At 49.4% G+C, this 18,096-nt stretch overlaps 1 protein-coding gene across 3 annotated transcripts; it reads right to left on the reverse strand.

Annotated features, from left to right (window-relative positions):
- Nucleotides 1-108: 108 nt before the first annotated feature.
- Nucleotides 109-18,096, reverse strand: Pld2 (phospholipase D2). Of its 3 annotated transcripts, none has more exons than XM_085829842.1 (25): nucleotides 17,999-18,096; nucleotides 17,254-17,360; nucleotides 17,017-17,147; nucleotides 16,771-16,913; nucleotides 16,316-16,421; nucleotides 16,170-16,235; nucleotides 15,611-15,669; nucleotides 15,400-15,492; nucleotides 15,159-15,311; nucleotides 14,026-14,175; nucleotides 6,892-6,975; nucleotides 6,687-6,765; nucleotides 5,586-5,696; nucleotides 5,274-5,444; nucleotides 4,712-4,838; nucleotides 4,011-4,129; nucleotides 3,796-3,909; nucleotides 3,533-3,637; nucleotides 3,266-3,354; nucleotides 3,050-3,163; nucleotides 2,833-2,882; nucleotides 2,484-2,618; nucleotides 2,153-2,306; nucleotides 1,095-1,209; nucleotides 109-880 (listed from the first exon to the last, which is right to left on the reverse strand). In XM_085829842.1, the coding sequence occupies exons 2-25, from the start codon at nucleotides 17,357-17,359 to the stop codon at nucleotides 656-658; spliced, it is 2,799 nt and encodes a 932-aa protein (XP_085685968.1). In that variant the 5' UTR covers nucleotide 17,360; nucleotides 17,999-18,096; the 3' UTR covers nucleotides 109-655. The 3 variants fall into 3 exon arrangements, with proteins under 3 accessions (XP_085685968.1, XP_021032089.1, XP_029339991.1); XM_021176430.3 differs by lacking the exon at nucleotides 17,999-18,096 and adding an exon at nucleotides 17,593-17,935; XM_029484131.2 differs by lacking the exons at nucleotides 17,254-17,360; nucleotides 17,999-18,096 and adding an exon at nucleotides 17,593-17,935.

The following is an 18,096-nucleotide window of genomic DNA, read 5'->3' on the forward strand; positions in this document are numbered from 1 at the left end:
GCACAGAGATGCAAGCAGAGGAAAGCAGTTAGAAGTGAGGCAGAGGTAAGGATGGGTGTACAGGCAGGGGTGCCTAAGACAACACTCATCTCCAAGAAGAGGCATGGGCCGTTTCTACACTTTTATTTATGAAATGCTTGATGAACCAGTACAAAGTTAGTGTCTGTCAGCAGGCTGGTGGAGGCAGTTCTGGTGTCTTCCCCACCACCATTGGTGGAGACAGCAGTCAAAGTGGCTCCATACTCCCTCCATGTTTGCAGCAGTGGGCTGGTAGAGGCCCTGGGGCATGTAGGGGTTTCAAGGGCAGGAGGAAGAGTGAGATGAAGAAGACCCAAGACAGGAGTCCCTTTTCCTGGAATAAAAAGGCTTGTCCTCAGGCGGCCTCATAGGGCTAGGGTTCTATGGCGTAGTGGTTTGAACATAGTGGCAGGAAGGCAAACCTCTCTACAACTCTCTCCTGCCTCCCCAGGCCAGGCTTGGGAGTGCTCCCTTTGGCTACTTCATAAGTACAAGTCCTCTGTGGTTCTCTAGGAGTCCTCAGAGATGTCGTCCCGAAGGATCGAAGGGCACTGCCCTCAGAACTCAGGGTTTGGGGCAAGGATCCAGGCACGATGGGGCCCAACGGCTCGCGGCTGCCGCTGAGCGGAAGCCTCAACTATGTCCACACTTCTAAAGGTATCATCCCTTCTTTACTCCCCAGTGGGGGCAACAAGGACTCGTCCTCCAGAAACTTGAGGGGGAAGTGAACTAGGTGGCCCTGGATGTGGGCAAGCTCAGACTGAGCCAAAGAAGGGCTGACTGTAGCCAAGGACTCTACAGCCACGTACTCCCGGAGAGCCCGCAGGGAACGGGTAGCGTTGGACGGCAGGCAGCGGAAGATCTGGAGTGGGAGGGAGGACATGAGGGAAGAAAGTTAGGATCATTATGTTCCCCTGGACTCTGAGCTGCCTGGGCTGGACTCCTCATTTCCTATACCACCTCTCAGTAGCCCTGGGCTACCGAATCCTATTAAAAAAATGCTCCCGGTCCCTCCTCTCCCTTCCTCGAAGGCTAACCCATCAATTCCTCAGGCTAACCATCCCCACAGCTTCCACCTGCTCATAGATGGTGGCATTGTTCTCCGCTGTTTCTTGCCACAGCTGGAAGAAGTCATCACAGACAGGGTCTCGGAGATCCAGGTCTGGCCGGGTATTTGCCCCAAGAATCACACTGTGGAAGAATGGTCCCAGTGGGCCAAATTTAGATCCTTAAAGAACCTGAAGAGTTGGTACTTCAAAACAGATGTGATAAACAGGAACAGGAAGTGTCATCAAACCTGCTGGAGCTTTGATTATCTTTACTTTGATTTGTTTGTTTGTCTGTTTGTTTTTGAGACAGGATTTTTCTGTGTAAGCCCAGGTTGTCCTAGAGTAGCCTGGCTTTGAGCCAGAGATCTGCTTGCTTCTGGCTCCCAAGTACTGGGATTTCGTGCTTGCACCGCCACTGCCACCACCCAGCCCTGACTTTGATGTTTTAAAAAGCAATTACTTGGAGGCAGAGGTAGGTGGATTTCTGAGTTCGAGGTCAGCCTGGTCTACAAAGTGAGTTCCAGGACAGCCAGGGCTATACAGAGAAATCCTGTCTCGAAAAACAAAACAAAAAAAACCAAGTACTTTAGCTGGGCATGAGAATTTGTGCCTATAATCTGAGCACTTGTAAGCCAGAGGCAGGAGGATCAGAGTTCAAGGTCCGCCTGTGCTGCATAGCAACTTCTTGGTTCAAAAAAATAAAACCATGAAACATTTTTTTTTTCTTGGTGCTGGAGAGATGCCTCAACGGTTAAGAGCACTGACTGCTCTTCCAGAGGTCCTGAGTTCAATTCCTAGCAACCACATGGTGGCTCACAACCATCTGTAATGGGATCTGACGCCCTCTTCTGGTGTGTTTGAAGACAGCTACAGTGTACTTATGTATAATAATAAATAAATCTTTAAATATATATATATATGTATATATATATATATATATATGTACATTAAAGTTTTTTTTCTTTTTGTGTGTGTTCTTAGTTGGCTGATACCTTAACTGAATTAGTCTAGGAAATCCTCACATATAACCCAAAAGGCAGCCCTTCCCAATGCCCCCACATCCACCTATACTCCCCGCCTCCTACCTGAAACAGTGCTTCCGCAAACTCAAGGCAAATCTGCCTGCCTGGTACTCCACCCCATCCATGAGGGATGGTTCCATTTCTGTGTCCTTGATCAGGATGGCTAGCTCACTGTCACGCTTCCCCAGTAAGCTCCTGTCATTGATGTTCGCAGAACCTGGGTTCAAGGGCACATTGTCTGCTTGGGCCGAGGAGGGCCTTCCCAAGCCCTCATCACCTTTACCAGAGCACTAGCCCTGAAGCACCTACTGTGAGCTCCAACTATAACTCTGTATCGCCCACCCTCTGACCCTCCCTGCCCGTCGTGTGACAGAAGACCAGGAGCAGCACTGACCGATGATGACTGTTCTGTCGTCCGCAATGAGCATCTTGCTGTGGATATAGATGAGCTCAGAGATTGGGTGCCCACCCAGCTCTCCATGTGTGCGAAGCCCACAGATGGACATGTAATCTCGCCACGCTGTCCCCACTGTACCCAAGAGAGATGGGGGAGGGGTAGTGAAGGGAGAGGTGTCTCCGGTGAGCAGATGGGGCTCCATCCCACCTCTCACTCTGGCAGTGAAAAGCCACCTGTAGTCTGAATAGCATGCAAGGATGACAGTTTCCTTCCCCAGCTCCCAGAACTCCAGCGACCCAAGCTGCCTCCCTGCTAGGGGTCCAGGGCTCGAGCCCCCAGCACTCACTGGCTGCTTTGAGACGATGTAAGATTGAATATTCCCCACGACACAGGGTCCTGAGAGAGAAGAAAGGGTGAAGGAGGCAGAGGCTGGGGGAGGAAGAAGGGAAGAGCTGGGAGAGGCACACCTAAAGTTCCTGTAGGGAGGGATCAGGACAAGGTGGCAAGGGTGCTGGTGTGATGGGGCCAGGAAGGGTGAATCTGGCTGGCAGGGAGTGGGTCACCTGTAGGTGAAGTGCAGAATAGCCTGGATGGAGTTACCACCCCCTGTGGAGATGTCCCCCTCAAAGCCAGGGAGCAAAGGCAGAAGCAAGTAGACTCGAAAACACTGCCCCTGTCTGGGAGAAAAATAGAGGTGAGATGGTCCCCCCCAGACAAGCTCCACCCCTCCATCTGGGCTTAACCAATGCCTCACCCCTACCCCCCTCCACCTTCCTTACTCATGAGCCTTCAGGATTCTGTCCACAATCTCATCGCCCACCTTGTTCAGAACTGTTCGCCCATCTGAGCAGCTAATGAAGAACTGATTCTGGGGAAGGGATCAAAGAGAGACATCAGCATCCTGGCTCTGACCTATAGCTTCAGTCTGAGACCCTGCATTTGCTTTATATCCGGCCAGGCCAGCCCTCAAAGACTGATCCTACTGCCAGTCCCAGTCCCTCGCCTGTGACCTCCTTCCCATCCCTCCACCGTTGCCTCAGTCAGACCTCAATGTAGAGAAAGTGCTGGCTCTCTCGGATGGTATGTAGGTAGGCATTGAGGATGGAGTTCTCCAATGTCCCTGCTGACCATCGATCCACAGACCTCAAGACCTATGGGATGGTGAGTATGATGTAGTGTTTCAGTCCTGGAGAGGTGGAATGGGCGGGGGGGGGTGCAGGGGGAGTGGTAGGTACTCTCAGGGAAGAGCAGGGAGAAGATGGGCTAATGGGAGGGAGGGAGGAAGGGGCTGGCTGATCAGGACTGTTACCTGCACAGTGGCACACTGCCCGCCTGGGATTATGAAGGGGAGATGGTTTGCAGTGCTGGTGGACTTGGGCAGCAGGTAGGGGTACAAAGGTGTCTTATACCTGGCCTTGGTGGTCTGCCGAGTGGAATAGCAGAGTCAGTAAAAGGTGGTAAGCTGAACCTGGCTCCTCCCTCCCTCCCCTCCCTCCCTCCAGGCCCTTCGGAAGGAGTCAGCACCTTGGTGAAATTCCAGCGCTGGATGAAGTGCCGGGCAAGGTCCCTGGCAGCTACTCCGTGTACAACCACTCCAACATCCCTCCATGGCATCCTGGGTGTGGTTTCCCTGTCGATGAAATCTGGAGTCCCAGGAAGGTCAAGGGAGACATTAGGGCTGGTGTTTTGAGGATGCTTGTTGCTAGCCTAGTTTCACGTAAACTTGACTCAAGCTAGAGTCATCAGAGAGGAAGGAACCTCAATTGAGAAGATTGGGCAAGCCTGACAGGCATTTATAGTTAGTGATTGATGTGGGAGGGCCCAGTGCATTGTGGGTGGTCCCCCTGGGCCGGTAGTCCCGGGTTCTGTAAGAAAGCAGACTGAGCGATCCGTGTGGAATGAGCCAGTAAGCAGCATCCCTGCATGACCTCTGCATCAGCTCCTGCTTCCAGGTTCCTGCCCTGCTTGAGCTCCAGTCCTGACTTCCTTTAGTGATGAACAGTGATATGGAAGCATAAGCCACATAAACCCTTTCCTCCCCAATTTGCTTTTGGTCATGGTGTCTCATCACAGCAATAGTAACACTAACTAACACAAGGAGGAAAAGGAAGAAGATGCAGAGGAGGAGCCTTCCAGAGGGAAGGCAGCACTGTTCCTGGCCCATTTCATCCTATCCTCTGTCCCAGTTGCCAGCTCCTGGAGCCTTTGGGGGAAGGGAGCCTCACCTTCAAAAGGCCGGTCCAGCTGTACCCAGTCCTTGGTGATGAGGTTGCTGTAGTCCTTTCCCAGCCAGAAGAATTGGTTATGCGAGAGGTCTGGAGTGGCTGCAGGGTCTGAACCTAGTGTGGGAGTCTGTATGAAGAGCACACCACAGCCAGGCAAGGTGAGGTCATGGGACCAGGCCAAAGAGAAGACATGTGCACTGCACCAGAGAGTCTGATTCCTCAGCCTCCCTCTTCAACTGCAGTTAGAGTCAGTAAAAATGAAGGAAGAGAGGGAGCTGTAGTTTCTTTTTCTTTCTTCCTTCCTTCCTTTCTTTCTTTCTTTCTTTCTTTCTTTCTTTCTTTTGTTTTTGTTTTGTTTTTGAGATAGGATCCCATGGTATAGCCCAGGCTGGCCATAAACTTGAAATCCTTCCTGCCTGAGCTTCCTTAGTGCTGGAATTACAGATGTGGACCACCACAGTAGCTTGGAGCCTCTGAAAGGCTGGGTTGGCAGTTCTAGGAAAGGTGTAAATTTGGAGTACCTGGGTTTGTGGGGAGCAGAGGACAGCCCTGGGGCAATTACCTGTAAATGTACAGGTTCAGAGGGGTCCCCCAGGTCAGTCAGTCGGTATTGCACGTCATCCCAGCGGCCGAAGGCCAGGTCCAGCCCGCCCAAGAACGCCACCACTTGGTCTACCACCAGGAGCTTCTCATGATGGGCCCACAGTGTCACAAGGTCTGGGTGTCGCATCACCTAGAGTAGGGTGAAGGAGCACATGGGGGAGGGTTTAAGTGAGAGGACGGAGGAGGGTAGGATGAGACTTTTCAGGAGAGGAAGGGTTAAAGAGGACAGGAAGTGACTGTGCTGTAGAAGGAACTCAGGCCTGAACGTCACCTTTATGTTGGGGTGCAGCAGCATCAGTGTCCTCTTGCTGTAGCCACTGTTGATGCCCAAGGCCAGCTCCACTTCCTTAAACAGCAGGATGGAAACTCGGACACCTTCTTCCTGGTAGTGAGGGGGGAAATCAATTCCTAGTGGCTCTCCCTGAGTGGCCCTTATCCAACTCCCACGCTTAGGATTCCTGGATGTCCCTCCACCCTACCCGGGTGCTTTCCTACGTGCATCCAGAATGACGCTTACAGCAAACATGAGCTCGCCCACTCAACTCCCCACCTCCCTTTCATAATCCCGCCAGCCGGCTCCCCAACCATTTGCTCATCATCTTAACTACTGTCTATCATTCTTCCCTGTCACCTCCACCTTCCCGACTCACAGCTTTCCAGCCATCTCCCTGTTCACTGTTTTTCCCCCTTTGTAACACAGTGTTTAGTCCACAGTGGTATAATACTCAGTAGTAGCCAAAGGTAGTCTTCATTCATATCCTAATCTTCCTGTTTCTATCTCCCAAGTGCTGGGATAACCGGTGGGAGCCACCACACCCATTTTCTTTCTTATCGTCTATTCATTCACCCTCCAACATCCTTGGATCCTTCCTCTTGTCAATATTCAAAAATGCCAAGTGTGCGGGGCACACACTAATAATCTCAGCATCCAGGAGGCAGAGTCGGGTGGATCTCCATGGGTTCGAGGCTAACCTGATCTACATATTGAGGCTATTTAGTGAGACCTTGTCTTAAAACCAAAATGCTCATGAATGCTCGCTGCATGACAGGTGCTGTGCTGTTGTACTGGAATGTGTGGTGTTGCTTAGCAAAGACAAACACTACACTCCCAGACAGTACAAAAAGGGGAAGGGTCTGAGGAGTGGGCGCCTAGTCTATACTAGTACCCTAAAGAGGGAACCAGGAGGTGATATTTGATAGACACTGAGCCAGAAGGGGTACGTTTCCCAGTCTTGAAGCCTCAGATTCCCAATCTTCTCCTTGGAAGATTCAAGTCGCAGTCCTTCTAATAACGTCCCCCCACATGCACGCACACACACACACACACACACACACACACACACACCCCTCTCCAGAGCCAACCACTCCTCACCGCCTTCCTCTTGAGCATAATGTCCAGTCTCCAGTCGTCGGAATGGGCTGGACGCTTTAGGTAAATTTCAGGACTCAACCTAGAAGCCAGGGCAATGGGTAAGGAGCAAGCTATGCTGAAGACAAACAGCCCCTCCTCCCTTTCCCCCCCCCCTGTGCTGTGCTGCTGCCCACTTCCCTTCTTGGGTGGACCTGACCTCACTCACCACCAGTCTGTGATGAAAATCTCCTCTTGAGCTCGCAGGATGGCATCTGCCACAGCAGCAAAGTAACCTGCCCCATTCACAAACCTGGGGGGAGTCCAAGCCAAGGAGGTCAGGGGAGTCAGAAGCCAGAAAGTTCTGGAGAGTGAAGACCGGAGGACAGCCATGGGTCAGAGATGACAGCAGGGTCAAAGGTCGGGAATGATCAGAGAGGTTAGATTGTTCAAATACATCAGGTGGGATTATTCGGTATGGTGGTATGGTGTGCCAGTGGGAGCAGAATAAACATGACAAGACACACAATACATTAAAGAAACTGACCAATGATTGGGAGGACTAATACACCATATATATAAGAGCTCCAAAAAACAGGAAGGAAAAGCAAACACAAAGAAAAAGTGCAGAAGCCAGCTGAAAATGAGCAGCCTGAGAATTGACAGCTCATAGCAGATATTAAGATGGGCAGTCACAGGGTAAGAAGTTAACTTCTCTCATTAACAAGAAATTAGGGCAAGGTGTGGTACATAGGCCTGTAATCCCAGGCTGGGACCAGAGGATTACTAAAGTTTGAAACAAGCTTGGGCTACATAGTAAGACTATCTAAAAAGTAGCAAAAAAGGCTGGGCATAGTAGCACATACCTTTAATTCCAGCATTTGGAAGGCAGAGGCAGGGTGGATCTGTGTGAGTTTAAGGCCTGCCAGGTCTATACAGTGATTTCTAGGCTGGCCAGGAATACAGAGTGAGACCTTGTCTCTCAAAAATAAAAAATAGCCAGGCAGTGGTGACACATACCTCTAATCCCAGCACTTGGGAGGCAGAAACAGGCAGATTTCTGAGTTTGAGGCCAGTCTGGTCTACAGAGTGAGTTCCAGGACAGCCAGGGCTACATAGAAAACCCTGTCTCAAAAAAAACAAAAATAAATAAATAAATGCCAACGACCCATAATGAGATCTGATGCCCTCTTTTGGTGTGAAGACTCTTCTACAGTGTACTTATTTATAATAATAAATAAATCTTTGGAAAAAAAATTAAAAAAAGAAGAGGGGGTGAAGGATATATATATATATGCATATGTATATTTACACACATATATATGTAATATATAGTGTACATATATATTCACATACAAAATATATAATACCAAGAAATTAAAATTAAATAAGTTTTTTGTTACAATACCAAGAAATTAAAATTAAATAAGTTTTTTGTTCCTTTGGCTTTTTGGTATGTTTCAGACAAAGTGTCTCTGTGTAGTCCTGCTGTCCTGGCTGCCATGGAACAGACTATGTAGACCAGGCTAGCCTCCAATTTACAGAACTCAGATTGCCTCTGCCTTCCAAGTGCATGTGCAACCATGCCTGGCTTAAAATTAAACAACTTTCTGGGTAGTGGTGGCTCAGGCCTTTAATCCCAGCACTCAGGAGGCAGAAGCAGGTGGATCTCTGTAAATTTGAGGCCACCAGTTTGGTCTACAGAGCTAGTTCCAGGACAGCCAAGGCTACACAAAGAAACACTGTCTCACAAAACAAAACAACAAGAAATTAAGTAACTTTTAAAAAGGTGTCAGTGTGGTCTGCCAGGCTTGGTGTCTTGTATCCATCATCTCACCACTCCCCAGGTGAAAGCAGGAAGATTGCTGTGAAGTTGAGGCTAGCCTGGACTACATAATGAGACATTGTCTCAGCCAAACAACCACCCGAGAAACTAGGAAGGAAAAGAATCTGATAACACAGTGTCAGCTCACGAGGAAGTGGGCATTCTCCCAGATCACAGGAACCGGCTAGTGACTTTTTTCCTGGTATTTTGAGACAGGGGCTCACTGAACAGTCCAGGCTGACCTTGGAGTTTTGACCTTTGGTCTCTGAGTGCTGGGATTACAGGCTTGAAGCCATCATGCCCAGTTGATTATACTGACTTCTTTAGAAGATAAGTTGACAGTACTATCAGAATGTTAAAAAGTACATACTGTTTTTGGTTCCTTTTCTGAACTGCTAGGGATCAAACTCAGGACGGTGGATGTGCTAGGCAAGTGCCCTGCTGCAGAGTCATATCCCGCCCCACACAAACCTCCTTTGTTTTTCAATGCTTACTCTTTAATACCATTAAATACATATAGTGATTTTTTTTTACATTATCTCATTATGCAGTTTGCTAATCTGAAACCCTCTATGTACACCAGGATGGACTCGAACTTACAAAGATACACCTGTCTCTGCCTCCCAGGTACTGGAATTAAAGGTGTAGGACATCACACCTGACCTGTATTTTAAAAATATTTTTCTTTTTCTTTTTCTTTTTCTTTTCTTTCTTTTCTTTTCTTTTCTTTTCTTTTCTTTCCTTCCTTCCTTTCTTTTTTTTCTTTTGGATTTTCGAGACAGGGTTTCTCTGTATAGCCCTGGCTGTCCTGGAACTCACTTTGTAGACCAGGCTGGCCTCGAACTCAGAAATCCACCTGCCTCTGCCTCCCAAGTGCTGGGATTAAAGGCATGTGCCACCATCGCCCGGCTAAAAACATTTTTCATTACACTGATTTATTTTTAGAGGGAGGTAAGAGTTTCACAACACATCTGTAGAGGCCAGGGACAATTTCAGGGACGTCAGTAGTCTTAGACTGTGTGGGTCCCAGGGATCAAACTCAGATTGTCAAGCTTGGCAAAGCTTCTTTACCTGCTGAGCCATTTCACCAGCCAGTAATTGCATTTCTAGGAATACATATTCTAAATACTTAGGCAAATATTATGTTTATGGGGTACATTATCTTTAAAACAGGCGAAACACACCCCCACCCCTATCCACCACCACCACCACCACCCCCAGCAGCACACATATACAGCTGAGGACTGCTCGGTCTGGCCTCAATGAGAGAAGACCTAACCCTCTAGAGACTAGAGGCTTCAGGGAATGGGAAGGTCTAGTTTAGTGATGTTGGGAGGATGTGGGCATCCTCTTGGCGATGGGGGAAGGGGAGGGGGGATGGGAAGCAGTCGGAAGGCGGACTGTGAGGGTGATGGCAACTGGACTGTGAAAAAAAATTAAAGGATAATAAAAATAAAATAAAAACAAGGTTAAAAAGAAGAGTTGACAATTGCACTTATGTTAAAATGAAAAGTAACACGTGCACATACGTATAAAATGATGAGAGAGGACACAGACTGTTGCCAAGGTTACCTCTGCAAAGAGAAAGGCAACTGGTTGGAGAGGGCTACACAAGAATAGCACGAAGTAAAGAGTGGTAATTTCAATTGTTTGGAATGTCTGGTTGTTTTTATTTTAAGACAGAGTCTTGCCCTGGCTGGCCTAGTACTCTGTATAGTCCAAGCTGTCCTCAGACTTGTACCAGTCCTCCTGTCTGTCTCTCTAGTACTGGGTCACAGTGTCCACCATCACACTTAGCTTGCATCTGTTTTATTAACGTGTTACTGCCTTTTGCCTGGAGTACTGGGGATCAAAGCAGGGTCTCCCCGGTGATAAGCAAATTCCCTACCACTGAGCTCCACCCGCTCATTTGACTTCCCAGTCGTGGAGGGGGATAAAGAGCAGTCCTGGCTCCCACTGCTAGTATGCAAATCCCAGTTCCACTATTCAGGGCTGTAGGACCCTGGGTAGGCCTCCCAGCATTGCCTTGCCTCCTGCTGGATAACAACCTAACAACTGTACTCACCTAGCAGAGTTCAGAGTATCCAATATGTGAAACACATTCATTCTAGGCACAGAGTAAGCTCTTTATAAATAGTGGCTATTATTAATGTATTAAAAATAAATAAATCAGGGCTGGAGAGATGGCTCAGCAGTTATGAGCACTGGTTGCTCTTCCAGAGGTCCTGAGTTCAATTCCCAGCAACTACATGGTGGCTCACAACCATCTATAATGGGATTCAATGCCCTCTTTTTTCTGATTCCCTCCTCTGTCATGAAGACATACATGCAAATAGAGTACTCGTGTGCATAAAATAAATAAATCTTGAGTAAACTGCAGCCATGTGTGGCAGCATGCACTTGTGATCTCAGTTCTCAGGAGGCTGAAGCAGGATTTGCAAGTTCCAGGCCATTTGGGATCACACAGTCAGACCTGGTCTTAAATAAATAGGCTAGGTCTAGTGGTGCATACCTAAAATCCCCACTCTCGAGGCAGAAGCAGGAGGATCACCGCCAGTTCAAGCCCAGCCTGTTCTACACTTTGACTTCCAGTCCTGCTGGGGCTACATCCCAGTGAGACCCCGCCTATGGCACACACATAAAGAAACAAACAGTGGGATTTGGAGGCATATGCCTGTACTCAAAGCACTGGGGAGGTGGAGAGAGCAGGGTCAGAAGGTCAAGGTCATCACTGACTACACAGTAATCCTGGACCGCATGAGACCCTGTCTCAGAAAACCATGAACGAATGATTAGATAATAAATAGGCGGGCCTCCTGGTACAGGTATCACTTCTGTTACAAAAGGAATTAAGGCAAGAAGAAGCAAATGTCTGAGGCCTGCCTTAACTCCATGAAACACTATCTTTAAAAGAAACAAAGTTTAATAAAAGCCAGGAGGATTGGAGAGATGACTCGGTCAGTAAAACGCTTCCTTCATACGTCCAAGAACCTGAATTCAAGTCCCTAGTACCCACATAAAAAGCCAGTGTGGCCAGGCACATATCCTTAATGCTACCACTCTGGAGGCAGAAGCAGGAGGATCTCCGTGAGTCAGGCCAGCTGGTCTACAGTGAATTCCAAGCTAGCCAGGGCTACAAAGACAGTCTTGAAAAACAAACAAACAAATAAACAAACAAAACAAGGCCAGCGTACGTTTATTATCCCAGCACTGAGGAGGAAGACACAGTCAGATCCCTGGAGCTTGCTTGTCAGCCACTACAGTTAAATTAGTAAGTTCTAGGTTCAGCGAGACCCTAGCTCCAAAACATGAGGTGAACTCGAACCAGAGAGGTATCTCAGGAGGTAAGAGTACTTACTGTTCGCTTCCCAGCACCCACCCCACATGGCAGCTCACAACCATCTTTAACTCTAGTTCCAAGGGATCTGACAGCTCGCTTTCTGGCACCATTGGACACCAAGCACATCCATGGCGTGCATACAGGCATACAGATAAAACTTTCATACACATAAAAAATTAAAAATAAATCAATAGATAAATAAGGAAAAACTATGGTGAAGAGTAACTAAGGAGAGTCTCGGTTGTCCTCTGGCTTTCTCATGCACACATAAACATGTGCACACACACACATGTGCACACACACACATGTGCACACACACATGTGCACACATACCCATAAGCACACACACACATACACCATACACACCATACACACACACACAAATAAAACAATAAAAGAAAAAGGCAGGGCTGGAGAGATGGCTCAGCGGTTAAGAGCACTGACTGCTCTTCTGAAAGTCCTGAGTTCAAGTCCCAGCAATCACATGGTGGTTCACAACCATCTGTAATGGGATCCGACATACTTACATAATAAATAAATAAATAAATCTTAAAAAAAAAAAAAAGGCCATGGGTTCTGGGCCCAGTGGCTTAAAGTGTTTGTTGTACAAACAAGATGATCTGAGTTCAGATCCTCAGCACCGAAATAAAAAAGCCCAGCAGAGCAGCGCAGTCTATAAATCCAGTGTCGTGGTAGTGGGTCAAGATGGAAGATCCTAGAGGCTCGCCACCTAGCCAGCCCAGCCAAGTTGGTAAGCATCAGGGTCAATGAGAGACACTCTCAAAAATTAAAATGGAGGTGCTGGAGAGATGGCATAGTGGTCAAGAGCACTTGTTCTTGCAGAAGACCCAAGTTCGATTCCCAACACCCATATGGTTGCTCACAGACATCTGTAACTCTAGTTCCAGGGGATCCAATGCCTTTTCTCTGGCCTCCAGGGTACTGCATGCATGTGGTTCAGAACTATACACACATACAAAATACCCACATACCATATTGAAAGAAAGAAAGAAAGAAAGAAAGAAAGAAAGAAAGAAAGAAAGAAAGAAAGAAAGAGAAAGAAAGAGAGAGAACGTCAATCTCTGGTACATGTGCATGAGCGTACAGTCTGTCTGTCTGTCTGTCTCTCTCACACACACACATACACACACACACACACACACACACACACACATAACACACACACAGAGCTTTAGGTAGAATGCTAGCACATGAAGCACCCTAGTTTTAACCCCCAATACTGCAATAAAAAACCATAACACTATCTCTCATAGAAAATTTCCACTCAGGGGCTGGTGAGATGGCTCAGTGGGTAAGAGCACCCGACTGCTCTTCCAAAGGTCCAGAGTTCAAATCCCAGCAACCACATGGTGGCTCACAACCATCCGTAACGAGATCTGACTCCTTCTTCTGGAGTGTCTGAAGATAGCTACAGTGTACTTACATATAATACATAAATCTTAAAAAAAAAAAAAAAGAAAACAAGAAAATTTCCACTCAGGCCCACTTTTGCCTCTGAAAAGGTTCAACCTCCCAGATTAGCACGCTGGACTCAGCAAGACACGCCCCTCCTCTGACTGCTCCTTCCCACTCCAACAGCAACCAGTCCTCTTCTTCACCAGCACCGCAGGCTTCTGTGTCCTCCGCCTGGACCACTCTTCTCCATTTTCGTTATCTTTCTAAAGGAACCTCAGGGCTTCGCCTTCTGGAAGTCTGTCCTGACATGCTCCCTGGGATAGGTGGCCCTTCTGTGCACCCCTCCCTATAGCCACCACCAGGGTGTCGAGTTCACACTGTTCTATAATTAGATCACCTCCCTCTCTAAACCAGAGAAGCCTGTGTCTTAATGTCCTACCGGACGGAGCACATAGCAGGTGCTTAAGATTCAAATGCATGTTAAATATTTAAATGATAGGCCAAATCAAAAAGACTCGGGGATCCCCTCAACAGAGGCTCCCTGTGGGTGAAATGTTCATAAGACTCAAGAATGTAAGAGAACACAGAAGATGACCAAGTTAGGAGGTCCTGAAAAGCAGACAAATCAGAGTGGTTAGCGAGGTTATGGGGTCAGGGAGATGAGAGATAAAGAAGTAGGGTCATGAGGTCTGAGGAGATAAACGGGAGGATGAGGAACTCAGAGAATAGCCAAGGAGGCAAGAAAGCCACATAGAAGTTCAGAAGGGACAGCAAGGTCTCACCACCGGGTCAGGGTGCCGGGCCGGGGTGGGGCATAGCTATCATGCTGATGCAGCTGTAGAAAATCTCTGCCCGGACCCTGTGCCAGCTCCGTGATCTCCTGGCCCCACCACCGTGCCTGCCGGTAGCTGCTGCATTTGAGAATCAGGGACCTGGACAGAAATAAAAGGTTGTACCACTAATCCCTGTCCTTCATGCCTACACTCTTGCCTAGAGACCTCCCCTTTTGGCTGCTACCTTTGCTTACTTCCTCCATTAACTTCTAAGCTAGAATCCATGGCCATAGTGAATGTATCTGCTTTATTCCGAGTTGCACTCCCAGTGACCAATACTGTATTAGGAACTCATTATTGTTGAACGAACAAATAGAGTTTCATTCCCTTCCCTTCTCTCTCTCCCTCCCTTCCTCCTTCCATCTCCCCAATCCCACCTTCGACAGAGTTTCTCTGTGTACAGCCCTGGCTGTCCTGGAACTCACTCTATAGACAAGGCTGGCCTTGAACTCACAGTAATCTGCCTGCCTCTGCCTCCTGAGCGCTGGGATTAAAGACGTACACCACTACCATCGGGCCTCTTCATTTTAAGAGAGTTTCACTATAGAGTTTTCAAGCTCTACAAAGCCATTTCTCCCAGCCCACCTCCCGAAGGGCTGGGATTACAGGTATGCAGGGCCCTGTTCTGCTTCTTTCCTCTCCTTTAAGTTTTAGTGTGTGTGTGTGTGTGTGTGTGTGTGTGTGTGCATGTGCACGTGCCCAGGTGTAAGTAAAGATGTCCACAGAGGGCATCAGCCTCTCTGGAGCTGGAGTTACAGGTGGGGATAAGCCACTCCATGTGTGTGCAGGGAGAGGAACTCAGTCAGGGCTTCTGCAAGAGCGCTACTCATTCTTTTCTTTCCAGCATCCGCCCCTTTTTTTCTAAACTGGAAGACTATCCTGTCCTCATTTATTCCAAGCGCCTGTGCTATAAGCTTTTACTCTAGGAGTATCCTAAATATGTGAGTAGATTAATTCCCTTACTCAAAGCTCTGGCCGGGCCAGGGCACAGAGGATTGAAGAGCCTCCCTCTTCCCCCATGGTCTCTCCTGCTCAGCAACCCTCAGGGCCACAGGCTACTCTCATAGCGAGGGAAGCCTCACCTGTGGGAGGTATCGATCCTCACCCCATACCGCGTCTCTGTGCTCCTTTTTCCGACCTGGACCTCAAAGCCAGGGTCAAAAAGCTGAACAAATGAGATGGCACCGGTCTCCGGGCGCATGTAGAGCAGGAAGGAGTCCTTCACCACCAGCCACCTGGAGCGGAAGGCCGTGTGGTATCATCCAGGTCCTCCAGGTCTCCCTCTTCCTGCCCACTGATGCCTTAGCTCCAGCCCTTGCTCACCTCTTGGACCACCGATAACAAACTTGGTCTCGGCCACAGAAGGTGAAGCCGGGAACTCGATGCCCGCCTGAGCGCTTCCGGATCACCCCTTCCCTACAGGGACAAGCAGGATAGTTGGGGACCCTGGGCACACTGTACCGCGTTTTATTTTCAAGCAGGAAGATGGAGACTTATGCCTGCTGAAGGCTGGGTGAGGAGTTCCCATACTCACAGTCCTTTGGAGCCAAGGTCTGGGATAAAGGAAAGTTGACTGACTTCCAGAAATTCTGTCTGCAGAGGAAGAAATAAGTTTAGGGGGAGACTTGGCTTTCAGCCTCCCCTGCCCTACTAACTCTGCCCCTTTGTCCCCTGGGGATCTGATGATCCTCATCTACTTCAAAAAACACAAGCATCCTAGCGTATGTTGGCACACACTTAATCCCAGCAGTTGGGAGCAGAGACAGGTTTATCTCTGTCAGTTCAAGGCTAGCCTGGTCTACACAGGAAGTTTAAGGCTAGCCCAGGTTTTACAGTAAGACCCTGTTTTGTTTTGTTGTTAAGAATACAAACAGGTGGGCTGGAGAGATGGCTCAGCAGTTAAGAGCACTGACTGCTCTTCCGAAGATCCCGAGTTCAAATCCCAGCAACCACATGGTGGCTCACAACCATCCCTAATGAGAACTGAAGCCCTCTTCTGAAGTGTCTGAAGACAGCTACAGTATACTTACAATAATAAATAAATCTTAAAAAAAAAAAAGAATAAAAACAGGAGGGAGAGAGAAGGACCTTACCATGGCGTGGTAATTGCGATAGAAAGACATGGTCAGGAGGCGGTTGAGGTAATTTTCCAGGTATTTCTGAAGGGAGATGGAAAAGAAACAGATGTAGCCAGAACCTTTTGCATACTGCACACCTTGCTACAGGACCTGCTGCATACCTGTTTGCTGGCTGTGTGTCTGGCAGAGCCCTCAGAACCTCCTCGGGGTAGGGAGGGTATATCCTCGTTGGCTTCCTCTCGGGCTGGAGAATGGGTCACAGCAAAGCTACAGAGATGAGAGAAGGCTCAGGAAGGAGCAGGAGACAGGGCCTTGGAGGAAGAAAGGCTAGCAGAAGAAAGAAAGGGTCTCTATCCTGGGAATGGAGACAACCGGGAGGAGGGGGTTGCTAAGGACAATTCCGGGCATCCAGCCTGGCTAAAATATTGGCACAGTACTATGGAGGAGATCCAAGCAGGGAAAGTTTCCTGGGAACCAGGGACAAGGGAGGGGGCACAGCACAGAGCTGGGGAAGGAAAAGGCCCAGGGGATAAGAGTCAGGCGGACAGGAGTGAGGCTGCCATGGGATGAGAAATATCTTTCTGCCTTTCACTGGAAGCAATCGAGTTCTACTCACCGAGCCAGAGGGAGCAGACTCATCAAGACTTTGTGTCTCTGGAGGTCCCGATGCAGCTCCTGAAAGTGTCGGAACTTCTTCTTGGTTGTCCAGGTAAAGTCACCATGCGTCAAGCGAACAGAATATAGAGTACAGGTTCCCACCTGGGGGTATGAAAATCTGAAGTATGTCTTCTGGCCCAACCAAGGCCTCCACTTGGGCCAGGACTCCCTCTCTTGCCTTCCCTGGTATCAGCTGGTGACTGACCTTGGATCCGCTGGTGTATCTTTCCGTGCCCACCACCTGGGCTATAACAGGGACCCCAGGGGCAAACACCAAGGGGTGTGCTTTCAGAGGCTGAAGGTCATAGATGGCCAGATAGGGATGCATTCGATCAGCTGGGAGGGAAAAACAAAAACAAAAACAAAACAACCCAAGGGTGTAAGGATCTCAGGAGGCCTCAGATCCCTATCCCCCCTCTCTGGGAGCCATCTCCCTCTATACCTGGATCCTCTCCTTCCCTCAGAGTGTCAACCTCATCTGGCTCCATGTGCAACTGGCTGGAGTTCAGATAGTCCCCATAGGGAAAGAGGTTCTGGGTTACAGTCATCCTAGGAATATGAGGAAGCCTCAGGAAGGGACTCGCCCTACAGAAACACCCCTTCCCCATCCAACGCCCCCGGACGGTCCTCTCCCGTCTTACTCAGTGACTCTCAACGTCTAGGGTTGTAGACCGACGCCCCTCTAACACCCACCCCCTGCAACCTCCATTCCTTCCCCCAGCCTTCAACCAGAGCCTCTCTGCCCCGCCTCTCATTCCAAATCCAGGGTCCGGAAAAGCACCTAGCTAAGGTGGGATGGCCTCGAACTGGGGCGAGGTTAAGTCCAAGGGAGGAGCCCTGGTGACAGCGGGGCTCGAAGTCAGGCCAGACTGGCTGGAAGCAAGGGTCCGGGCGGGAATGAGGAAGTTGCGTGCTCCCCGCCCAGGAGAGAGATCCCGAAATCTGGACGAGCGGCTGAGTCAGAAGGCCGGAGCAGCTCTAGCCCGACAGCGTCCCCGCCCGGTTCCCGGGGCTCCGGACCTCAGCCGCGCCACGTCCCGGGCCCCCGCACCCTGGATGCGGACCCCGGCGCCCGCGCGGGTTCGCAAGCAGGCAGAGCTCAGCCAGGAGCCTACACCCCAGAGGGCCGGGGCGGGGCCGGGGTTCAGAGCCTGCCCTCGGGGGCGGGAAGGCCCCCCAGGGCTCACCTCCTCCTCCTCGCGTCGACTGGGTCACGCCCCCGCCGTCCTCTGCCCGCCCTGCGTTAGAGACGCCCGGGCCCGGGCCGCCCACTCCCGGGGCCGCC

Source organism: Mus caroli, unplaced genomic scaffold, assembly GCF_978045245.1.
Source record: "Mus caroli unplaced genomic scaffold, Mus_caroli_1 scaffold_13, whole genome shotgun sequence".
Classification (NCBI taxonomy): Eukaryota; Metazoa; Chordata; class Mammalia; order Rodentia; family Muridae; genus Mus; species Mus caroli.